The 25,810-nt window shown below is 35.6% G+C and overlaps 2 protein-coding genes across 8 annotated transcripts; one reads left to right on the top strand and one right to left on the bottom strand.

Annotated features, from left to right (window-relative positions):
• Positions 1-498: 498 nt before the first annotated feature.
• On the bottom strand, positions 499-4,958 carry LOC121255488 (mRNA turnover protein 4 homolog). The gene is made up of 8 exons (XM_041155845.1): positions 4,798-4,958; positions 4,509-4,674; positions 3,421-3,511; positions 3,262-3,320; positions 2,347-2,407; positions 1,926-2,016; positions 1,761-1,837; positions 499-856 (listed from the first exon to the last, which is right to left on the bottom strand). The coding sequence occupies exons 1-8, from the start codon at positions 4,823-4,825 to the stop codon at positions 737-739; spliced, it is 693 nt and encodes a 230-aa protein (XP_041011779.1). The 5' UTR covers positions 4,826-4,958; the 3' UTR covers positions 499-736.
• Positions 4,959-6,857: 1,899 nt separating this feature from the next.
• LOC121255348 (separase) lies at positions 6,858-25,328 on the top strand. 7 transcript variants are annotated; one of them, XM_041155610.1, is made up of 27 exons: positions 6,858-7,616; positions 7,836-8,013; positions 8,091-8,198; positions 10,260-10,394; positions 10,484-10,974; positions 11,750-11,858; positions 12,002-12,127; positions 12,603-12,896; positions 12,974-13,090; positions 13,197-13,418; positions 13,529-13,639; positions 13,748-13,894; positions 14,010-14,372; positions 14,448-14,537; positions 15,950-16,213; positions 16,312-16,435; positions 16,553-17,371; positions 18,879-19,122; positions 19,910-20,012; positions 21,188-21,385; positions 21,736-21,791; positions 21,864-22,093; positions 22,187-22,433; positions 22,744-23,146; positions 23,590-23,829; positions 24,098-24,185; positions 24,305-25,328. In XM_041155610.1, the coding sequence occupies exons 1-27, from the start codon at positions 6,979-6,981 to the stop codon at positions 24,823-24,825; spliced, it is 6,666 nt and encodes a 2,221-aa protein (XP_041011544.1). In that variant the 5' UTR covers positions 6,858-6,978; the 3' UTR covers positions 24,826-25,328. The 7 variants fall into 7 exon arrangements, with proteins under 7 accessions (XP_041011544.1, XP_041011543.1, XP_041011542.1 ...); XM_041155609.1 differs by having other exon boundaries at positions 13,517-13,639; positions 22,190-22,433; XM_041155608.1 differs by having other exon boundaries at positions 13,517-13,639.
• Positions 25,329-25,810: the final 482 nt, after the last annotated feature.

The following is a 25,810-nucleotide window of genomic DNA, read 5'->3' as shown; positions in this document are numbered from 1 at the left end:
CCCCCTCCTTCCTCCAAAACAAAAATAGAGAGAGAAGCACCCATCATGTCTACAAAAAATTATAGTTGCAGTCATGAGTGTGCAAGTGCTGTACAATCATTTTAAAAAAAAATAAATATGGAACACACATGAAAAAAAATAATTTTTTAATAATAGATTTCATTCTTTTTTAAAATGACTATATGATATTTGCACATTTTACAATTGCATATAGCAATACTCCTCCTTTCAGTCTTGCTGTACTACCTGCCTTGTTCCAAAAATGACCGTGCTTCATGCAATCTTATTCTTTGGTGAAACACCGAGCATCACTCACCATCAATACTATAGCGATGGGGAAAACGAACATTTAAGGGTGCAGTCTCATCACTCTCACAATCTTATTCTTAATCAAATACCAAAAATTTTACGAATGCTGAACCCGCACAAAATGAGAGCACGAGTATTTTCTGAACAGAAATTCCCTCCGATTTAGTTGAGGCTGAGGAGACATAGTCAAAATCAAAAATCAAAACTTTTTTACTTGCTGATGAAGTAGGTTACACGAGTCCTTCGATGCCAAAAAAAAAACATTGACCAGCCACCACAAAATCACAAACTGTTTCATCTCAGATTCTCATTCATTACAACAATTTGAACTCTAAGAGGCAAGGTCGTGCGCTGATTTAACGTATATAAATAAACATGCTCTCCCTCATATAATCTGCAAAAACCATGATGAACCTTCAGTCAGTGCTTATGCGGAATCACCACCAGAATCATCATCTGGTCTTTCGATATAAAGTTCAAATTCCTCGGGGCTCCATCTGCAGATCAAGTGAAGTCGGAAGGTAGCCATCTTGATCCCCAACAACCGCTACAAACAATAAACGGGTCGAACACATATCAGTTTCTTCAAACTTCTTTACTTTTTTTTTTTATCAGTTTCTGCAACCTTTTTTACTTTATAAATGAAACAAAAGAAAAGGTAACGTAAACAAAGAAGAAGAAAACAAAGAAACAACTGATATTGTGCCATTCATGCACAACACCTTCTTTTTCTGAGGGGGGGAGCAGTAGAAACGATTTTTTTTTTTTTTTTTTTTTTTTTTTTTTTTTTTTTATATAAGTAAGAAAGACACTTTTAGTCATCGAATGAAATTGGCGAAGCCCGTGTACACAGGAAGTATACAAAAGAAACACCTAATTACATTCTAGAATCAGAAAACGAAAACAAAAATTCATTAGCAGACCCTCCATTAAATTAAGCACAATAGCTGAAAACCACTGAAGTAGGAACGAAAAATTTGTCCAGTGTGCATCATGCTAAGCACAATCTGGACAAAATATAAAAAGTTGAATACTTAAGAGAGAATATCTCTAAGTATATCTCTAATTACATTCTAAATGAACATGTTTAGAGAGAATATCTCTCACTCAAAATAAGTGTACAAAACATCCATAAAACTTGAGACAAAAGCAGCACTTACATGTCACAGTCAATATGTCCTAACCAATGCAAAAATGGTTGATTTAATGACATAAGAATATGAGTGGCAACCACCCAAGATGTCATTAGAATATCAAAGGCATTAATGAGATGATATATGCATGAGCATGTAATTAGCAAAGCACTACGGAAAGACATCCCTATACCATTCAAAATGAAAAAGAAACGAAGAAATAGGGAAATTATCGAGTAAGACTTCCACAAATATCATCCCAGTCCTAGAGGCTGAGCCTAGTCACTGCTAATAAAGCAGTAAGACCATGTGACTAACCAGTGTGCGAGCTGACTCGGGCGACAAAGGCTTTCCCTCCTCACAAACAACAAAATCCGAAACAAGCTCCACAACACCTGCAAGCTATGAACAATATCGATGAAGCAACTGTAGCCTATCAGATGCGTATGCGTGAAAGAAACCAGAACAGAGCAACTGGCGCACCTTTGTTCAATCGAACAGGCAGCCCTTGCTTGCGCAGGAATGGCTCCATCTCATGTGTAAACTGCTCCAGAGGACCTTCCTTAAGCTCCACCTGAAACATCCAAAGTCAAATCTAACTCGTGCTGCAGGAACATGTGAGACATATTACAATATTGATACAAAAAAATTATTATATGTTTATTGCCAGCTAGCAAGTTTAACATGACCTAAAAAGTATAACTTCCAAATATAAAATTGCAGCATTTGACCGGTCAAAAACAACTGAGTGACAATTTTTCTTGATAATGACAGCAAACTTTAGATCTTTGGGTTGTCCTTCCTTGGGCAAAAACGTTATGCATTCATTTCAGGGGTTATCTCTAGAGATCAACAATATAGACATGTGCCTGCTTGTTGCATAAAAATGGCATATGAGGCCAACCTTTTCTGATGCCATGCTTCCTGTCCTTGCAAAGTCGTATTCCTCATACTCATTAAATAACCTATATAAAAAGGCATTGAGAGAGACATTAAAGAAATGATGGATATAAAATGTAGCACCCAACAGGCTGTATACCATATTAATTGAGAAACAAAGTTGGTGGATTACAAGGTATGGAGAATGATGAACTCTAGAGCCCAAACCAACCTCAAAACGAAAAAAGGCTAGAATGATGAACTCTAGAGCCCAAACCAACCTCAAAACGAAAAAAGGCTAGAAACACCCCACCCCCCAATCCACTTCGAATATTTTTCCACATCCCTACTCCGTGAGAACCCCTAACTTCATTAGAACACCCTCCCCCCCCCCCCCCCCCCCCCCCCAAAAAAAAAAAAACCCCCCAAATACATACTAAGAATCAAGTACTACCCTCAACAAAGCCTCCTCCTCCTGATGATAACTCCACAACCACTTCCACAAGAGGGCCTTTCAAAAGTCCTCAAATTACGAACCCCCAAACCACCACCCGAAATTCATTACAGTTCTATGAATTTTTAATGTTCCATATGTATTTAAGATATTGAGACTTGCCTTTCAAAAAAGCTCAATGTCCACCATTCATATTAATGGATAGTCGGCTCAAATTTGAACACGACTACTACTTCCTAACTTAGTCTACTCTATATCATAATAAGACTTTTTTACTGATAAAAAAAAATTGTTTTCCTAACTTAGACCAGTTCATCTACTGCTCTGTTCAGTTTGGCAGGAGCTATGAGACAGGAAGAAAACAAAAATTTTGTTTCTGCACTGAGCATTCAACAACTGGAATCTCCAGTCATCTGTCCTATCATTACCTTTCCTTGGCAACCAACGAGTAAATGTTGAAGAAAAAAGGATCCCTCTGAAGCTTACCTTTCAATCTCTTCCTTTGGCAAGTTGGTAAAACAGAGCCCACTATTTCCACGTAGAAGCTAAGACACAAATTAACAAAAGAAAGAGCCATGAGACAATATGTATAACTGGGTGCAGGGGAGAAGAGCACTGATAACTATTACAGGTGAAAATGCTTACCTTTGAGACTTTTTGAATGCCAGGTATAATTTCATCTGCAGCAGACCTACCTAGAGAAACTTGCATGACTTTGTTTGATCCAAGGAAAAATCTGACAGAATCATAATAAAAATAATTAGTCTAGGTATATTCTTGGTTATTGTTTGTAGCATCTATATGTTAGAAACATAACAATAGTCAATTCCTTAAATTTTTATAACACAAAACCTCAACAAGGCAGAGTCCTTCGAACCCACCCTTCCAGTAAAACTCAAATACATGAGCTCACTTGCCCAAACCGTATATGAGATAGTCAAAGGAACTCTTAGGCCTGCTTTGGATAGAGAGATGCTTTCATCTCATCTCATCTCACTCTATCACATCTTATCCCATCTCATCTCACTATCCAAACATCACAAACACTTTTCAATTTCAAATTTTTAACTTTTTTCATCTAATCATTACCTAATCATTACAAACTTCCAAATAAAACACAAAAAACAATTCAACTTTTTCAAATCTCAAAACAAAAATTATATTAAAATTATATTTTAACAGTATTTTAACTTTATTATATTTTTCTTTAACTTTTTCTCTCTCATTTCTCAAAATCCTATAAAACATTTTAAGTCAAACCATTTCTAACTCATCTAGTCTCAACTCAAATATCTTATTATTATTCACAGACCATCTCAACTTATCTCATCTCAACTCACTATCCAAATCAGGCCTTCGGAATCTGATCCGAGATGTTTGAGTCTACAGCCCAAATAGAATCTCTCTCCATGAAAAATTATCCAACAAAAATCATTCATAATTTCTTTCTCCTTTTTTTCATCTTCAAATATATACAAGTAACAACTTAACGTTGTCTCGGCTTCATTACAAACGCATCCACCAATGCAAACAGGACCTTGTTAAAAAAAATCAATTTAGTAAAAAAAAAGTAACCTTAAAAATAACAATTTAGGTTTGACGATGTGGATCCACCAATCCCCTATGAAAGGCTTAAGTAGCTGATTTTACTTTAATCCCAGCAACCAAACAGTGCAAAAAAGAGATTAACCAAGGCAAAGAGAACAGGTAGGAAGCAAAGCAAACGGCTATACCTGCTGGTAGACTTGAGCTGTTCCCTGAACTCCTTGAACTTGAGGTTCCTCATGTTCTCGAAAGAGAACGCGTAGACCGAACTGTACTTCTCGGCGGACTCCCTTATCGCATTCACTATCGCTTCTTTATGCTCCCTTCCCTTCTTCTTCGTCTTCGACAGCGTAACTGCGATTCAAGTTTTCCCCAATATGTTTTGATTAGTTAGTATATATCATGAACTTTTCTCGGGGACCAAGCAGAGCACAAGCCAAATAGAATCTAATAGACAAACAGAGGGAAAGGGCGAACCAGGCCTATTGCGCTTGGACTTCGGCATTTTGCTGCTTGTGTGGCGGCTGCTTCCTTGACTCTACGCTTTTGCTTCTGCTTCAGCGTTCTGTAAAACCCTTTGTCTTCCTTTGAAGCCGTCTGAGCTCTAGCGACTCTGTTTTAGTTGGGCTGCTCCAACTTCCTAGGGTTTATATTAAAATTTTAGGTCTGGTTTGAGAGATGATTTCATCTCATTTTATTATTATAATTTTTTTAAATTTTTATATAAAATATAATAAATAATTTAACTTTTTAAAATCTTAAAATAATAATAATATTAAAAAATAATATTTTATTCAACTCATATAAAATTATCTAATCGTATCTCACTATCTAAACAAATTCTAATAATTATAATTGGGGCCTATCAGGATACTAAAAAACTAGATCGGTCTAATGGACTCAGATTATGACTCCATGAGTGACCCGGATCAAAATTTAGGCAACTGGACTCGTTTGTTTACATCATTTTTTTCAATTTATCTCATCTCATTTTATCTAATTATTATAATTTTTTTTAAATTTTTACAAAAAATAAAATAAACAATTCAATTTTTTTAAATTTAAAATAAAAATATATATATTAATAATATTTTATTCAATTTTTAATTTTAATATCAATCATCTCATTTCATCTCTTAAAACAAACGAGACAATTTATTTAAAAAATTTTGTAACATTACTCGAACCAAAGAGTATCTAATAACTGATTTTGAATCGGATGATTCGATTTGTTGTTGATTTTAAATAAAGTATTTTAATATTAATAGAAATATAAACAAATATTTATAGTACATTTCAAATATTTGATTTTTTTTATTAACACTTTTGTCCATAAACAAAGTTCTAATTAATTATCTCATAGGTGCACAAGTCCTCGATAATAATTTTTTACAAGTGCGTTTCGAATAGTTTAATGATATGTTATATAGTTCGATGGTCCTTAAAAATTATTTGTACATATAAAAACTTGAACCTTAGACATGTAAGGAACATATTATCAAGACCAAAGTATTTTTTTAACAAATACGAAACATTAATTCAAATAATTTTAATAAAGATGTAATTCATGCACGTGACCTCAAATTGTGGCTACTGATTCTGTAGCTAAGATAATACCCTTAGCTACAAAATCAAAGCTATGGTAGTATTTTGTTGATAGTTGTAATTTCAATACAAAATACAAAAGGCTCATCATCTCTAAATAAAAAACAAAGTATTAATTTATCTAAAGGAATAAAATAACAAATGCTAACTTCTCTCTTAATTTTCTCTTAAATCAAATAAAATAAATACTTCAAATATTTTACTATGACCTTTAAACACAGAGATGAGAATGATCTATCAACCCAATCATTTTGTACATAGAACAGCACACTAAGGGCTAGTTTGGATTCAAATATGAGATAAAAAAGGTTTTAAATGAAAGTTAAAAAAAATATTGTTAGAATATTATTTTTTTAATATTATTATTTTCTTGACATTTAAAAAAATTGAATTGAGATTTGAAAAAGTTGAATTATTTGTTATATTTTGTGTGAAAAATTGAGAAAGTTGTAATGATGAGATGAAACATTTTCCGAATCTAAATGGAGCCTAAAGATTCCAAACTATCATGGAAAGTTATATATTTCTTTGAATGGTTTTGTAAATTTTAAATCAACAATTTATTTATTTTTGTTTTGTAAAATTATACTTAAAAAATAATTTAAAAAATATATTTTTAACTGATTAATTTGATTTATAAATTATATATTATCATGCCATTAATTCGATCAATAAATAAAGAATTTTTTTATTATATATATACATTGGTACTTTATATTATTTTATAAGAAATTATATTTATAATTATAGAGTAGGCAAGAATCACACAATTTATTTAAAAAATTAAATAAATATAGAATATAAATAAAAAAAAATTAATTTTTTAATAATAAATCTTCCTATTTTTTAAAATAATTGCGTAATTCTTGCATAATTGCAGTGAAGACGTGGTTAATAATGAAGCCGTGGACTGTCCCCTCGGCCCTCGGTTTGAAATAAGAGCTGGGCGGGCTCCCTTCGCGCCCTTAACAAACCCCTTACATCGTTCTTCGTCTAGCCTCAATTCCGCGCTCATTCTTTCCCCACTTCCATTCGTATCTCTCATCACCGTCAATGGCTTCAGCCTCCGAGTCCTCTCTTCTTTCCAAGCTCGAATCATCGGAGTCCACAGGCATCTATTCCCTGTTTTCCGACTACCTCCATCCTTTCTCGGATCTTACGAACCCCAAGAAACCATACAAATCCATCGACCACTCCATAATCCGGCCGCTCGCAAAGAAATTCCTTCCTTTTCTCAACCTCACTCTATCCCTTCTCCCCAAACGCCTCTCCGATCCCCATAATTTTAATGACCAATTTGCCCTCGAACTTTTCCATATTTACCGACTCTGCCTGGATTGCCTCGAATCCGTGTCTTCACAGCTCTCCTGCAAGCCCTATTCGGTACATGTCCAGAGGATACGGATGGTCCATTGTATGGTGGCCTGCGGGCGATATGGCGACGCCGAGGACGAGGGGTTTAGGGTTTTGGAGAGCTTCAAGGGTATCAATTTCGGGGTGAAGAAATCGGCCAAATCCGCGGGGAAGTTCGTGCCGGATGTGGAGGGAGGTGGTAGTGATAAGGAGTTTGCGTTTTTGGTTGTGGAGTTGGTTGTGACGCTGGTGAAGTGCGCGGCAATGGGGCAGATCAAGGACGACGAGGTGTACAGGAGGGTTCTTGTTTTGACGGAGGAGGTTCGGCCGTGGTTCAGGTTCGTGGCTCTGGATGGTTCGAGATATTATTATGCGTTTGTTTGCGGATAAAATGTGGGATAAGGAAAGGAAATTGAGATATTCCCTGGTTATGTGTTGTTGTTGGACCGTTGAGTGCTGAGATTTGCTTTATTTTGTGAAATAAAATGATGTAGTTTGGTTATCTGGACCTAGAAGAATGGTTCATTGATTAGTTGATCTAAATCTGAATGTGTCAGGGTATTAGATGCCAATGCATACGAGAAGTTGCACAGGGTGCTCGTGACCTATCTGGGGAAATGCACTTTGCTTTTAGTAGGGGAGCTAGCGTGCTTTGATGAGAAGCTAGTACGCACACTCTGCTATGCTGCGTTGACCGAGTATGAAAAGTCATCTTTAACAGATCAAATTTACAAGGTGACCCGTATCTGATTTCTAGGCATATGTACTATAAGGGACCTTTATTTGTTTCTTAACCGTCAGTTAACATGCAGTTTGCCCGGCGGATATGTTCATCTCTATTCTCACTACAAGAAGATAGATCCTCACTCATCATTGAAATATTAATATGTGTGTTGGACTCCATTGCCCGCGAATGCAAGGTAATACTTATCTTATTCATGTAATATTAATAAAAATTACTTCTTACTGATAAAAAAAAAAAAAAAAAAAAAAAAAAGAACTCCAACGAATGAGTCATGTGATTCAACAAGGACTTCTATTGTTAGTTTCAGCTACGTCTATGTTTAGTGTAAAAATAAAATTTACCTTATTTAGGGCCAGTTTGGGGTTGCGGTAAGAGTTTTTAAAAATGCTTAAATAGCTTTAAAAACTTTTTAATGAAAAAATTAGGTTGTTTGAGTGTTTAATATCAAATAAGCTAAAAAGTACTTTTGAGTAAAAGCATCATTGTGATGTTTTTTCTCAAACGTGATTTTCCGGGTAATGTAGACCGTAATTTGAATTTTAAAAGATTGTCGATGGGCGAAAATAAACTTACAGATAATTACAACTTTCAAACTATCAAGAATATGGTCATAATTGTTAAAAAAATCAAATAATGGTTATTTCCACATCAGAAAGTACTTTTTAATCTGTTTACAAACAAATGTAATATGTTTGAAAGTATTTTAAACATATGGTTATCAAATATTAAATAACGTTTTAATAGTAGAACTTATTACTTAAGTTAGTTATAAGCTATAAGCTTTAAAATCGTAAGTTATATTTCTCATTGCAATCCCAAACATGCAATTAATAACATATATTAACATACAAAATTGTGATATCTATAAATCTATGCTACTGTATAATTAAAATTCCTAGGGGTTAACTCAAGTGGTGACTGTGAGGGTCTTTGGTGGTATGCTTCTCCAAGTTTGAGGTTCAAACCTTTCGATGTAAACCATTTCTAGGAAACATGTTTCATCGGTGAAAAGCTGATGATTTACTTAATTCGTGGAATGTGAACAATGTTACATGGGTCCGAAATTTAACTTGGTAAAAAAAATGTTGTGTTTGCACGGTCTTTGATGTTTTTCATTAAAAAAATATAATTTATGTAAGATGATCACATGCTTGTTATTTTCATGTTTATTGAAATGTAAATTGGCTGGCATTCAACTTTTCTAAGAGTAATAAAGTATTGACTAGGTTTTTGGTGTATGAGTTGCAAGTTAACACATCATATTTTGTGGTTTATAGTTTTCAACAAGAAAGGCTTTTGGGTGATGCTTTGTTTTTGTTCTTTGATGATACACTGTACGAACTCTTTAAGATTCTTGTACTCTTAGTTTGAAAATTATACTCGTAATATCAAAGTGTAACACTCATGTAACACCAATGAAGCTGTAGACAGTCAAGCTAATCATTTTTATGGTTGATGTGACATACATATCAATGCTTGCCATGTCAATGGTGTTACACAAGTGTTACTGTTGATGGAATATGAGTATTGACTCTCTTATTTTTCCCTAGCCAACCCAAGAATAAATACTATTTTCCTGCTTTCTCTTCATGGGAAATGCTATTATTTGTTTTTAGTTGTATCAAACACCGTAACTACTTATTGGCTTCTGGCCTTTTATGCAGTGCTTTTGAAGTTTGGAGATTGTGTTGTTTGTTCATCAGCTTTAACATTGATCAATATGAGAAGATCAAGCCATGTTTGGTTAATGAATTGAATGTTTGAGAATTTTTTTGAAAAACTTGAGATGTATTTTTTAGTAGGTTTTGTGAAGGTAATATTAAAAAAATCACAAACTTGAGTTGAGAGACAAAAAAGAAAAAAAAGAGAGAGTAGAGAAATTATTAAAAGTAATGATATTTAAAAAAGAGAGAATGATGGGACATGTTAGAGGACATGTTTGTAGTTAGTATAAGTGTGTGAGGGTATAAGTGTCAATTGTATGTAGTGTATATTTTGGTTTTTATTTTTGTTAAAGTTGTTTTAGTTTTTGTGTTTTTAACTTTTTATTGAAATCTTGGTAAATGATTGGATAAAAAGTTGAAATAGCAAAATTTAAATTAGATTGAAAGATGTTTGGTTAGAAGTTGAAAAGTTTTTCAAAAAATTTTGAAAATTGGAATTGACTGAACATGGCCTTGGTTTTTAAGTTTGAGTGTCAAAAAGTATTATATTGATATATTTTCTTCTTTTCCAGTTTGAAATGGAAAATCCTGGAATAGAGTATGTTGATCTTGTTTCTTATTGTGCCAATAAATGCCGAACTGCAAGTGCAAACTTATGTATTCCAATGGCGACACATCTGAACAAAATAGCAGGTGATTCCCATCAGGTATCTTGTTTACGTGGTCTGTTTACATGCATTTCTCATTTGTGTTTTTTTAATGTCCACATTGTATTTTAATTGAGTTTTCTTGGCAGGTTAGGCCTCCGTTTGATATGATAATCAGGCTTTATGCTGCTGGGTTGTACCTTATCAATTCTGATGTTAAGTCCCGAGGCGATGGTCTCACATCCGCTGATGGTGCTAAAAATGAGTCTGCAATTAGAGTTTTACGTGATGATGGGAAAATACTGCAGAATTTAGCTGCTCTACTTGGTTCTTGTGATAGTTACTTTGATATTGACTGCAAAGAGAATTGTGTTAAATATACAGATTCTGCTTGTCAGATTTGTTCACAGTTGAGTTCTGATTATGAAGTCTCCATGCCTTGCAAACATAGGAAAAGAAAAGCTTCTCTGGTGGTTTACTTAAATGCATTGAAATTCTTATGCCATCCACTAGCTGAATTAGTAAATTCAGAAAGGAAACAGCTTATTGGTGAAAATGAAGATGCTTTTGTTACTACAAAACTCTATATAATCCAGGACGCATTATATCACTTTGCTGATATTTTTCTTTCTTGTCAAAGGTAACTTACCATTACCTTGTTTATTTTTTTTTTCATTTGTTTCTTTTCCTTGCATCTCTTAAAGCTCGCACTGTATGTTTGATCTACACATTACATGTAACCCATATGCAAAGCTAACACCCTCAATTTATTCCTGTGGTTTAATTTTTTTACCGTTGTCTCAGATATAGTTGAGTGTTTTTAATATGAGGAGTGATTTGTTTTTCTTGGGTGGGGTTTTACTTGGACTTTACTCCTTTTTCTTTTCTTTTTTGTGAACCCAATTTTAGAAATCGTTATTTATGTCCTCTCTTCGCTATAGCTGTGACAAAAGGCTTCTTGTCCATGAGGTTGTAATGTTGTATTCATTTATGGAAACCATTGTGGCTGAAATAATATGGCAAAAGGTTGATAGTCTACCAAGTAGAATCTGGATCTTAATCTGCTTTCCAAATGATATGGTATTGGTCCTCATTTTTTCTTATGATTCATTTGGATAGAATTGTGGAGAATAAATATCACATTTAATACTGATTCACCAATCTAGCATTTGAGATGCACTTTTTAGATTTTTATTTATATTTCATTTCCTTGTCTTAGTCTTAAATATCAGCAAAAAGGGTCCATGAAAGAATGAATTCTAAAGTGTTGTGCCCAAGAAGAGTTATGGATGGCTGAAACTTATGTATATATATTATTTTGGGAGTTTTTACTTCTTTATTGTTTACTGGCATGGTTTATAGATGAATCAAGTTAGCAATAAGGCTTCTCTGAATTTGTTTCTTCATGCGACTAGTTGTTCGTATGAAAGAGAGAGAGACGGATTCGATGAAAACAGAAAAGCTGTACTTACCGTTGCTGTCGCAGCTTTTACCCTCTCCATAAGAACAAAGCTCAACATGAAGGTTGGCTTTCTCATTGTGTAATATTTTGATGACCTAAGCATGAGCTTTTACTAGCTCATTTATTTTGGTTCTATTTACTTACTGTGGGACAAAATGTTATATGTGTCTCAATCAAGCTAGTTTTTTTACCTCTCTTTTTTCAGGGTAACACTCACTTAGTTAAGCACATTATTACCAGTGAATGGATTCAACCTCAAGAGCTTAAACACCTATTTGCCTCTTTTCACAATATTGGTGTATTTTTGTACAGAAGTAAGCAAGTCAAAGAGGTATTTTTTTACTTTTAGCAGCACATGTTCTTTTAGTGTTTTTTTTAATAGCGTCCTGCGGTTTTAACTGGTTGCTTCCATAATTTTATTTAAGATTTGAACCTTTTCAGTTTAGAGTCACACTCCTTTTTTTAAAAAACTTTTTAATTGCGTTTTAGGAAATCTCATCCTAATCGTTTTGATGGATTGTTTGCTTCTATTATTTGTGGTTGTTTACGTTGGAATTGCAAAAGGGCAGTGCAGGTGCCAGCGAGTGAGGTGGATTTGGTTGCTGCTATAATATCACTTTTATTACCCTGCTTTGATGTTGTTAAGTTATTGCTTGTATGCAGCCGGGGTAGCGAGCACTTGATCGGATCTTTTTGTTCCTACCCTCTGACATTTTGTGACTTTTTTTTCTACATTATCTGACTGTACGTTATTGGCTTTAAAGCTTCTGGTTTGTTTAAGTTAAGAATTGATTCTACATTTGCAGGCTTCGAAGGCATTGAAATTATGTTGCAGGGCGTCATGGACTTGTGTTAAACATCTGTGCCAATTTTCTGTACAGAAATCAGAGGGGTTAGTTGGTGATCTTTCCGAAGATTCTTTTATAGAATTTGTTAATGATGCATGCACAAGAGGTGCTTTTCTTTTGGATGTTCTCCATCAATGTGACCATCATAAGGCAGAAAGAGTAATTGCAGAGTGCCTGGAAGATTGGTCTGCTGCTGCAAAGGTCATTGAAAGGTTGCCGGCGCCAGTGCCTTTGGTGAGACAGTGGGTAAAGGTATGTTTTGCAAGTTTTCAAATGTTGTCATTATAATTTTTCTTGCTTCCTCAGCCATATCATCATTTGATATGCAGATAGAATGTAGACGTTGTAAGGATTTGAATGAGGGGGATAGTGCTCTAATCTTGTACTTTTTGCTGTCATCTTCTACAAAAGTGTACAAGAGGGCAATTGGCATAATCCTAGAGCAGGTCAGGCCTCTGTCAAGATTTTATGACTTTCTTACTTAGAAAAAAATAATAATTATGAAGTGTGGCTCAGCTATTTTCTATCCATCTCTTTCATGAATTTGTTTAGGAGCTGCTTGCATACGAGGAAATGAGTGCTCTGTACCCAGAATTTTGTTATAAAATGCAAATGAAAATTATAGACATCCTCCTGCAAGATGTGTATGTTACACCTGATAGTTGTTTACAAAAGTCAAGACTTTTAGTTAGAAAAGGAATGGCATTAAGGGCCTGTGGAATCGAAGGTTTGAAGGACTGTATTCAGTGTCTATCTGATTCCATATCTACAATTGTAAGTTATTTAGTTCTGTTTTTTCTTTGTCTTCATCATTGACTAAATATTTAGTCCTTGCTCTTTCTGGATTTGTGTTTTTGACCGTCATGAATTAGTTACTCAAACAGAAAGAGGCACGTGTTGAAGCATGTAGCCGTGGAATCCCAACTCGTCATCAATTAGCTGTGACGTATTGCTTACGTGCACTATGTACCCAGGAAATTGAACCAAACTCAAAGGTGTTAATGCTTAAAAGGCTAGTCTCCAGAATTGAGTAATTAATTCTTTAAATGTTGTATGTTTATTTATATGTTTTACTTAATATTGCTTGGTTTTTTTTGAAGCAGCTAATCTTCCAAGATATTAATGCTGCCATAAATCTATGGTTGAGCATTTCTGTTCCAGATCATTGCTCTGCAGATGACCCGTTCTCTATCATGCCTGAAAATATAGTGCTACTACTGTATAATGTTATTGATTTGTTATCGATGAAGGTTTGTCTCTTTATTGTATCAGGTGCTTTAGGTTCTAAAGTAGACATTTCTATGCATTTTCTTGACATAATGTCCTTCAATTACAGCGTTGCTTTCTCTTTGTCTATGGTCTCAGGGTTGCATGGATTTTCACACTGACATATATAGGCTGATGTCTAGATTATTCAAACGGAAGAATGTCCCCCTGGAGAATTGCTTGGCCATGCTGTGGGAGTTTAGAAGGACTACTCATGCGCTTTGTGTTTCACCTGTAAATGAGGCATTCATCGAATTATCAGAGCATTGTGGTGGACATTCTAACTCTGTTGATTTCTGGGTACACTGTCTAAGGGGTTCCAGGCCATTAATAGTTGGTTTCCAACAGAGTTTTTCATTTTTATTTCCAAATTCCCAGGGCTCTTGTAATCTTGAGAGCTCTTTTATATCAGATATCACAGTTGATGAAGTGAAAGAGGCTGCATTTGAACTCATTTCAAGTGTAAGAATCTCTCAAGTAGCTTCTGTTGATTTTTAATCTGCAGCCAATATAATTTATCTGTCATTCTTATTGCAGGTTCCTGTGCCCAGTCGTTCTGTGTTCCTTGCTGGATATCTATACCATGATTTGAGTGAAAGACTCATCTTAAATGGGAGGTTAATTGAGGTAACTCACGTTCAGTTTGCTTTTAGAATTTATGCTACCTAGAGTCAATCTTGTAAGTTGCTTTATCCTGGAATGTTGTATTCTAATTTTAGAAAAGTTCTAATACCATTTGACATTTAATCTTTTCCAGTTAGAGTTCAAGATATTGAACCCTTTGGCTTTGTGCTGCTGTTTATAATTCATTAAGGTTAAAGTGCAGTTAAACTCGGAATTTTAAATAGGACAAATGTAGAAGTGATCAACTTGGAGTAACTTTGGATTTAAGATTTCACTGACCAAAGAAGATGTTGCTAGTGTATACTAATGTTCATACAATCAACACACACACACACACACACACACACACACACTAACACACTAATTGGCAATAAATAGTTTGCAAGATGAAAAAAGTGGAAAAACTTGGAAGCATTTAGAACCCACATTTTCAAACTTGTGCGGAAGAAACACAGCAAACAGATGACTGTGGATTATAGGATAAACTACCAACAGAAATGGAAGAAAATAAGTGAATAGCCCAAGAAAGAAATCTTTAAAAAGTCTGCTAAACATGTAGGTCATGTAAAATGCATTTTCCAGGGGAAGATGTAAAGTATTGTTTTCTTTCTTTGGGCAATAGGAACTCATAAAGAAAAAAAAAAATAGTTGAAAATCTTACCTGAAAAAGATACCTTTACAAGAGCAAATACCAATATCGATGTTTTAGACTCTGGTTTGGTTTGCATAAGTGGTACCAATTTGGAGGTGCAAAGTGTAGTTTCCCCTTGAAGAAATTGATAGGTAATCTACTCACACCTACAAGATCGAACAAGTTGTCAAAATATTGTGTGAATGGCCGAATGAGTGGCCTTTGAGTGATCTGTATATTATATATAAACTTTACAAGAGAACTATGCATGGAAAGAAACTAATTGCCGAGTGATTCTAGCATTCTAGCCTTATATGGAAACTATATATTCCGTCAATATGCTTGTTAGAGGACATGGTTGTAATTAGTATAGTTTATGAGTATACAATGGTCATTTGTATGTAGTATGTATAGGATGTTGAATGTTAATGAAAATAAGAATTCATTCTCTCTCTATCTATGTTCGACTACAATGCTAACTGTACAAGCCTAAGTAAAGGTAAAATAAGGAAAGAAGAATAGAAGGAAAGAAGATTGATTATGGAGTCCATTGACACAAGTGACCTCACCCTCCTATTCTTATTTATTGGCGGAAGAGATACAATTTGATTCCGGGGCTGTCAGCTAGAGTTCTTTGAAGTTCTTGAAAACCGCCAAACTGTTCTCAAGTTACTTCATGTTTTACACTTTTTAGTGGGTTATTTTCTTGGCTTCTTCTGAATATGCACTTGTCTCTTTTATCTCGTTATAATTTCTGTTTTCTAATGAATTTCCTTCTCTTAAGGCTCTTTCATATGCAAAAGAAGCTCATCGATTGCGTACAAAACTTTTTCAAGAGAAATTTATGTACTCTGTTGAGCAGCAGACTGAAAGGTGCAGTGACACAGGGGATATCGTTCAGAAGCTTACATATGGCCTTAAGAATCTCCATATTCACAGATCAGTTGCTACTGAAATTTTGTCCTCTCATACTGTTTCATGGGACTTGGATGGCGTTTATCTTAGTCCATGGAATGTACTCCAATGTTATCTTGAAAGCACTCTTCAGGTTTGGCTTGTTTTTCCTTCTGTTCTTGAACTCAACCTCAGTGTTCTTGCCCTTTTTTGCTAACATTTGAATCGTTGGCACGATCATATAACATGCAGGTTGGAATTATTCATGAAATAATTGGAAATGGAGCTGAAGCTGAAACTTTTTTGAATTGGGGAAAAAACATCTCTTGCTTACAGATCTTGCCACCATTTATAGTTGCTTTCTCCTCTGTCTTAGGTATCAAATTATACTTCGTTGCATTTGTTCCTTTGAATGTTAATTGTTCACTTCCTACTTGGTTAGAAAGAAACTTAGTTGTGAGCTAACTTACTGAATATGTGTGGATTTTTACAGGAAAACTATACCGCAAGAAACGACTTTGGGATTTGGCAGAGATGGAACTTCAAAGTGCCAAGAAAATTTTGATTGATACTAGCACAGCTTTTTCTTGCATTAAATGTAGATTGATAATGGAAGCAACAATTGATCAGCATCTTGGAGATTTATCACAAAATACTTTTGATAGTACTAAAGCAGAGATTTCTGTAGAGAAATTGTTGCATGCTGAAAATCTGTACAAATTGGCCCTGGACAAACTAAATCTTTCCGTGTGGAAAAACCATGTTACTTTTCCTGAAAAGGCGAATGCTGAAAGTACAGTACTTAAGAAAAATCATGTGAAAGAGGCTGAATGTGGTGTCAGTAATAATTCTGCTCATTTTGTGGCAACTGAACAAGATAGGAGGAAAAAAACGAGGGATGTGCCAAAAACAAAGGCGGAAGCCAAAAAGTTCAGAAATAATGCTCCCAAGCCCTTGGTAAAGGAGAATTGTTTAATCCCTGAAAATAATTCAAGGTTAACTCGTTCCAGATATCGATCTATGCAGAACCAAAGTATGAGCACTTCTGGTGAGTTTCAAGTCGGCGTTTCAAGATATTTGAAAGGTGATAATGCATCTTCCTCCAATACATTTACTCAGCAAGAGTTACTCCGGGAAACAAAAAGTTGTAAAGCTGCTTTTGGCGTTAAAATAAAATGCATTTGCAACAACATGTGGTGTTGGCAGTGCCTTGTAATGGAAGTTATAGAATCTGGGTTATTGAATAATTTTGTTCATCTGAAGTGGGAGTTTGTCCGAAGACGGCTTTCATCTAGGCTTCTCACTGACATGGGTATGTACAAACTATTTTGCTCTGATCATTCACAGAGTAGTTCTCCCACACAAACACTTTGGTAAATTGGCCCTATTGAACTTGTATCCCATAAAGACAATGTGTCATTTAAAACACAAATTAAGTTACTCTTTTCCTTTCAGATCACATATTTATTGACAATATGCTTGCAGCCATTTTCAAGTTAATAATTTTATATATTTTTCGTCGATCACCCTTCCCCCAACAAAAAAGAACATCAAATTGGTGCTGTTTTGTCTTGATATCCTATTTACCATGTTCTTTTTTAATTTTAGATGGTGCCAGCATCTGAAAATTGTTTTCAGTTTATATATTATCTGTCAATTCCCCCTCTCCCCAACAAAAAGAACATTGAATTGGTGATGTTTTGTCTTGATATCCTATTCACCTTGTTTTTTGTACATTTTAGAAGGTGCCAGCATCTGAAATTGTTCTCTTATGTTACATATTTACAAAATCGCTTGCTTCTTAAATATGTAAATTGACTCCTATAGTGTTGGAATGAGATAACTGTATTATTGGGTCTTGGATGCCCAGAACATGTGAGTCTGTTTTGTCCACTTTCTCCATCCCCCTCTATCAAAATAGTAAAAAAGGAAGTCCGAAGACCTTATTCATCCCTCAAGGCTGCTTCCCTTTCCTTTATTTGCGGAATTCCTCCACTTTTCAATCAGATCAGAGAAAGAAAGCCTTCGGAAGTAATCTGAAAGTAGTGGTGGTGGTCTGCCCATTGATTATGAGACGCCGGAGGTGTAGAGAGTGGGGTGTCAGATTATGAGATCACCGTTGTACAACATACACTTGATTTCATTATGAAGGGAAAAATAGTTTTGTTGCATTACAAAACTTAAATAGGGGGTAAGAGGTGTAAATACCCAGTTCCTTCTTTTGCTATATTTTTAAACTTTAGTGCTCAAGTTTCATTTCATTTTTAAACTTGAGCACTAACTAATATAAGTAGTTATTATTTTGCTTCTAATTGTTAAACTAGGTTAGGCATGTCTGAAGATATTATCAACTTTAGTGATTTTAGTTTAGGAATGAGTTTGGATTTTATAGAGGCAGCATTTTTGGTCCTTAGTTGATGGAGGCAGCATTTCAATAATGTAACCTTAATTGTTTGTGGCCATTGATAAAAGCCTTTCTTTTGCCTACCTTTTTCAGCTGCTGTAACTAGAGCTTTGGGAATTGGAGTTAAGTAGGAGTTCATAGGCTGCATTTTGTAGCTGAAGTGATATCAATTAACCTATATCAATTCTTATAACTACACTCACTTCATCGACGAAACAAAACCTTAGTGCTTGAAAACGACTGAAACCAATACCAGAAACCAACACCAAGTGTTTATCAACCTAAAAAACAAAAGCAGAACCAGTAGGGGCTCGCAAGATGGTGTATCACATGAAGAGAATGCTTTTGTTTCTTTCATTACATTCTTGCAACTATGGAGACTTTGTAATTATCACTGTTATGTTTTCGTCTTCAGGAAAATGCTTTGGGAACCGTGGTCAGATTCATGAAACACATGAATTGTTTTTCCAAAGCATAGCAGTCCTAGTCAGCAGAAACCCATCTGGCCAGATTCATACCAACTCTTCTGTTCCTCTCACTTCCTTGCTTGATTTTTTTGGGAAGGAGATTGCTGGAGATGTGTTCGCTGTTGAGCGTGCAGTAATACTTTACAACATATGTTGGTATTCTTTGAAGAGTTACCCTTCCAAGGATACAAGGTATTTGTAACTGTAGGTGCTTGTGTATTTTTCATGCGTTCTACTTATATAAAAAAGTATATCTTTCATGCATTTTATTCATATCTGTACTGGAAATGTGTGTTTTCTCTTCCTCCCCTAGTTTTTTCAAAGAATTGTTAGAAATGATAATGGTATCAACACAGTTATTTCAGATTCCTAATAAGATGTGCTGATGTTGACTTATTTTTTTTGGGGAACTGCACTTCTCACCCACAATCTACCACCTATTTTCATTTTAGACCCTAAACTACCAAAAGTTCCAATATAACCCTTTATCTATGCATAATTTTCAATTTTTACCATCAGTTTAGATCTGACCGTTAATCTAGTTTGTGGGTGAAAAGTTCAAGTTCCCCTTTTTTTTAAGATACCCTTTGAAGATGCTCTGTGGTAAGTGGATTTTGTTTTTTTTAGAAGTTCTCTAATATCTCAGTCACCTCATGATTTCGTGACCATATTTGTTTCATATCATTGTCTTTCTCATTCATTTGAAATTTGTGTTAGATGAGAAGATCGTTCTTTCTTGTATTGTACTCACATGCTTGCAGGCACACTCGCAATATTATCCTAGTTGGTAGGTTTGACAGATCATTCTCTCCTCACTCAGCGATGTTTGCAACAAATTGAGAATCGATTAAATTATACCTACGTCATAAGCATGTATATACATTTTCTGCATCTATCACAGCAGTAATGTCTACTTTATTGTAATTGACTTTTTGCAAATAACTTCCTTTCCCTCTCTTTTTGTTGGAATTGTGATCAGGACCGCTTGCTGTGATCTATTTAACATTCATGTATCAAAACTAGTGTCTTGGTTGATGCTGGCATTTGTTCTCTGCCGTGAGGTTCCTCTACTTTTTGAGAAGGTCAACCTTTCTTTAAATTTTCTTTATCTTGATTTTTATGGCTTTTTTGTCTTATTTCTTTCAATGTTGTCCTAGATATATTTGACGATAATGAATGTTTGGTCATTGCTTTGACTGCCGTACTTAATAATTTGATGATACTGAATCTTTCTTGATCTCTGGGAGTTGTTTTGTCTCCCTTCAGAAGATCCTTTGAGCTTATTTATTTTTGGTCTGTGTTAATTTCTGGTGCATAATAACTCAAATTCCCTGGATGACCTGTCCATGTGCTTCTCTAAACTGGAGTAGTTTCTTATATCAATTCAATGATTTATCTTGGTCTGGCTACCCTGAATTATTTTTAAGGATACTGATCTCAGTGTTGTAGTCGAAAAAATATATAGTTAACTCATTGGAAAAATGCAGGTAGAGATATCTTCACGTCTGGGAGACCATTATTCTTGGACTAGGTCTAAATTCTGATTCTTCTATTATAACATGGTTGAAAGCTGTATAAATGATGAAAAATTATAAGGTCATGATTTGTGACATTTTGACCTATATTAGGAGTGATTTCAGCAGTTTACCTACATCTGTGGCTTTCAATTAGTATGGGGACTAGAAATTAAGCCTCATTATAAAAAGGTGATACTGAATTATATGGCTGAGAAGATAGTTTTGGATCATCTGACTTTGAACCTAATATCAATTTTAAGAATTTTTTAATAATGGTTTATTAAAATTTACAGATTAAAAAAGACCCTCACAATGGTTATCTATTTTTGTATAAAATTCCTGTTTTGATTTAAAGACAATGGGTTTTAGAATGGATCTGATTGCATTGACATTGTTAGTGTTAGTCTAGGACTTTTTGAATCAGATATGCGGACATAATGCTTGTCTCCTTGCCAATAAAACTGATTTGGACTTCAGCTTACTGGGTCAAGTTGGATATAGTGTTGGTCCTGTTCTATGCACCAAAAAAAAAAAAAAAAAAAAAAAAAAACGATAAAAAGATAAACCCGCATTGGACCTTGGACTTTTAGAGTTCAGCCCAGGTTGATTCCACTTCCACTTTTACCTTGGCTTCCACATGTTGCAGTTAGGACTTTTGAAAGCTCTTTCTTCTCTTGCTCAAGTCGACTTCCTTTCATGTAATCAAGTTGATTAACTATTACCATTTACTGATACAACAGGTTTCTCAACTACTGGCTACTGTGTATGTACTTTCTGCCTCAACTAAGCTTTTTCCATTGCTATCTTCCTGCAAAGCGCTCACTGACTATCAATGGGCTTCATATTTTCATCAAGCTTCACTTGGCACTCATCTTAATTACCAATTATTTTCAAATATGACTGGGAGATCCAAAGTCCAACACCTTGTGGATGCTGAGGTATGCCTGCAAGTGTATCTGTTGCCTATCCTTTCAGTGCACTTTTTGGCCCAATCACTTAATCTTGTGATTGAACATGTCATCTATGTCAAGTTTTGTGAACTTCCCCTTTATTTGAGATTATACGCTCATCATTTCAACCATTTCCAAGCATTTTCAGAACGCAACTGTTGCTTACACCTTTGGATACTTCCTTAGATATGCATGCAAAGCATATGAATCTTGGTCCTATGTGAAAATAAAAAGAAACGACGAGGGAAAGTTTGGTGTTATGTTTTTTAGTCATTTGGTGGTTCTCCTGTGCATAAGTAGCATATGCTGTTTCATAGGTTAATAAATTGTATTTTCAGGGTCCATATGTTCCTGGCTCGACCTGCAGAGGAGAAGAAACAAGCAACTTGCTGAGGTTGTACCTGCTGCTTTTATAACTGAAGCATCAAATCACTCTAACTGAATCAGTCTCTTTATCCTGTTGCAGGCTTGCACCTGACTCTACTCAGAAACTTGAAGAATTTGTAACAAAATTCTTTGCGGGCCTTCCTGGCGTGACAGTGGTTTGCATGAGTTTGCTTGGAGGTGCTTATGCTAGATTACTAAAAAATTTGCTGCTTTATCCTACATGTGTTAGTGCATGGATGCTAGTGTCACGCTTCAACTCTATGAGTCAACCTGTTGTCTTACTTCTGCCCGTGGATCCTGTCAGAGAAGGTATTTATCTTAACAGAGGCATGCAAATTCATGGAAATCTCACATAGCACTAGTACTTATTTATAACATCCTAAATAACCTGGGAAATTGTAGCAGAATATTCAGATGATGATGCTAACTCTGGCTGTCGTAAACTTTGTAAGAGCTTGGATGTGGGTAAACATTGGCACTGTCCATGGGGTTCTACTGTGGTTGATAATGTAGCTCCTGCGTTTAAGCTAATATTGGAAGAGAATTACCTGTCATCTTCAATGTTTCCCATAGAAGATACAAAAAGTAATAGGACAATGTGGTGGATGTGGAGAAAGGAGCTTGATCGCCGTCTTGGTAAATTGCTGAGGTAGGTTACCACTCTTCCCTTTATAATAGCATGTTTCCATTTATATTTATAAGTTTCTATGTTACACTGACTTATCAAAAAAAAGTTTCTATGTTACCCTGTGTGGACTTGCAGCATGGTGCTCATTAGTATGATTTGGAATAGGCAGACGTACCGACTTTGTTTCTTTCTTCAATTGGATAGATGTTAGTTTAGGATGTAAATACTGCCAACTTATGCTCTTCTCTTAATTAATGGCTCTTGATAGAATTTCACTATATTGCATGAGAAATGATATAATGTTTGGTACTTCCATGATTCCATTGACCAGGAACTTAGAAGATTCATGGTTGGGTCCCTTTAGATATGTGCTTCTAGGAGAATGGTCTAATCGCAAGCACCTGGACTTGGTACATAAGAAACTGGTGCATGATCTAAAATCCAAGTGTAAGCTGGAAGTCAATGAAAGCCTTCTTAATGTTATGCTTGGATGCTCCAAGGATGCCTTTGAAGAAGCAGGTGTTTTGCAACTTTGCTTAAGGAGAGGTTACCATGTTGATGAAGTAGGATATCGTGATGAAGCAAACCGTGGGACATCTTTCAATGCGTCCAATGGAATCGAGAAACAGGATGAGTTGGCCTTCCAATTAGTGAAGGAAGCAGTGAAAAAGCTTGAAGGGGAAGACTCTGTTAATCGAGAAGCAATAATTTTAGTGTTGGACTGTGAGGTGCAGGTGGGTCTTTGATTTTACTTCTTTTCTTTTCTTTTTTCTTTTTTTTTTTTTTGTCTTCAAAACTTTACAGAGCCAGCAATTAATCTTGAAGTTGTGTTTGACTTTGTTCCACTTATTCAAATGATTTGGAATTGACTTTATTTAATCAAGAAATTCTAGGGACACTTTTTTTTTTACTAAAAGGAATTTACAAAATTGGTGGTGCAGTCACATGTGACACTGCCACATCAGTTTCTTCAGCCATAGTTTTTGACATGTACTTATGAGCAAAATTCGTTGTATTTTGGAGATGCCTTCTCTTTGCTTAGCTAGGCAAATTAAGGATTGAACACACTTGTGTATCACGCCTGGTCTGCTGTGATTATTGTATCTTTTTGGGGATGGAAGGATGATTTGTCCTATTTTTATGCCCTTTTTTTAAACAAGATCATTGACCTTGACAGATGCTTCCATGGGAGAATTTACCAATATTAAGAAACCAGGAGGTTTATCGCATGCCTTCTGTTGGCAGCATCTCTGCAGCACTTGATAGAAGCCACCACCATCAAGAGCAGGTTGGGAAGATTGTTGCTAGCTTTCCTCTGATAGATCCCTTGGACGCATTTTACCTGTTGAATCCCAGTGGTGATCTCAGCAGCACACAAATTGAATTTGAGAAGTGGTTTAGAGACCAGAACCTGGAGGTAACTTTCCTGGTTACTTCTTTGGTCATTAAAGGAGCCGTTGGCGGTCCATAACAGGGATTTCCAGTTGAAGTGCCCCTCATACATATGTAGATTTATACATGTATTTATACTCATGCACACGCATGCCATCTTTGGACTGCACACTTGCATTAGTTTTTTTAACTTTTGATATAATTCCTAATCAAGCTATGTACGAAATTTAAGAGATTGCTAATTGCTTGCTTGTTTCTTAGATTAACTCGTGTAAATGCAAATAACTCTACAGGGGAAGGCTGGATCTGCACCAACAGCTGAAGAATTGATTGCAGCCTTAAAAAGTCACGATCTTTTCATTTATTTTGGCCATGGAAGTGGTATACTAGTGTTATTTCATATATTCTTTTTTTTCCATGTATTCCTTCTGGAACTATTGATTGGTTTGCAAACTCTCCCTTCAATCATGTTAAATTTTACTTCTGTATGGGTGGTACAGGAGCACAGTACATTCCCGGGCATGAGATTCAAAAACTTGAAAACTGTGCTGCTACTCTCTTGATGGGCTGCAGTAGTGGCTCCTTGATGCTAAATGGCTGTTACGTCCCACAAGGCACCCCCCTATCTTATCTGCTAGCTGGTTCTCCTGTCATTGTTGCCAATCTATGGGAAGTGACAGACAAGGATATTGACCGATTTGGGAAAGCCATGCTTGATGCTTGGTTGAGAGAAAGATCCAGTTGTTCCTTGGGTTGTGTCCAATGTGATTTATTGTGTGCGGAACTTGAGGCAATGACTGTAAGGGGCTGTAAAGGTAATGCAAGGAGAAAAACCCAAAGGAAAAAATCACCTGAAGCTTGTGAAACAAGTTTGTTTAAGGAGGACTTCTGTGACCATAGACGAAAGATTGGCTCATTCATGGCTCAGGCTCGTGAGGCTTGCACACTCCCTTTCTTGATTGGGGCATCACCTGTATGTTATGGTATCCCGACGGGTATAAGGAGGGCGAAGGATTTGTAGCGTAGTGTGTCCACCAAAATCGCTCAATTACTTGTGTAGCATGGTTTGGAATACCATCATCACACGTCCATTGTTGGTGTAGCAACCCCTCCTAGCCTCCACCAAGGATGTGGGCTGCCCGTAGAAAGCATAATTCATTCGGATTCTCCCACAGGTTTGATCTATTTTTAGCCATTTCTCCAGGGATATTTGTCATTAATGCGACCAAAAAAGGTAGGACTTGTGCAATGTCTATGCCGCCCAAAACTAAGGAAGTTGGCAATTAAGACAAACTTGCAAAGTCATTTTTATACACGACCATTACATTTTAAATCTACAGTGGCCGGAAGTTTGGACATCTAGCCCATAATAAACGGCTTATTACTTAGGTTGGCCTTCAATTCTTGACATTTTGCTTTCCCTGTAACTATTACATACTGTTGGGCCCCGGAGAAAGCGACTAAGTTATGTTCTAATTTTTACCACATTCAATCCCGTGTAATGCAGCTTTTATTTCCATTCAACCTTGGAGGATTTGAAACGTCGATTTGACATTTTGGATGCTTTGTAAAGGAGTAAGCTTTTGATTTAGAGACTTGCTCATTTCATGAAACATTGCATTGGAACGTTGGCCGATTGGAAGTACCGTTGATTCAGGAATTATTATTATTATTATTATATTAAAAAAAAAAGGATGATTAATTATGTTTGAATCTCTCTTCACCTTCACCTGGAAGGCCCTCTTCCAAGTCTGGGCATGCACTGAAGTGGAGACCCAGTCCGTCAAGTAAATGGAGCGAGCAGGCTCGTCTTTTATCCCTTTTCCAGATCATATTTGAACTCCAGCAGGTGGATCCGATTGGTAAATCTGTTATTATTAAGCTCATCTTCACTCCTCCACATCGTTTATGTTGGTTTTGAGCTTGAAATTCAACCTTCTTGTTTTGCTGCTTTTTTATTATTTCATCGTCTCTGTTAGCCTTCTTATTAATCATTTTACTTTTCC

This window comes from Juglans microcarpa x Juglans regia, chromosome 3D (genome assembly GCF_004785595.1).
Source record: "Juglans microcarpa x Juglans regia isolate MS1-56 chromosome 3D, Jm3101_v1.0, whole genome shotgun sequence".
NCBI lineage: Eukaryota > Viridiplantae > Streptophyta > Magnoliopsida > Fagales > Juglandaceae > Juglans > Juglans microcarpa x Juglans regia.
Note: the sequence above shows the minus strand (reverse complement) of the source record. Positions and strands in the feature narration are given on the sequence as shown.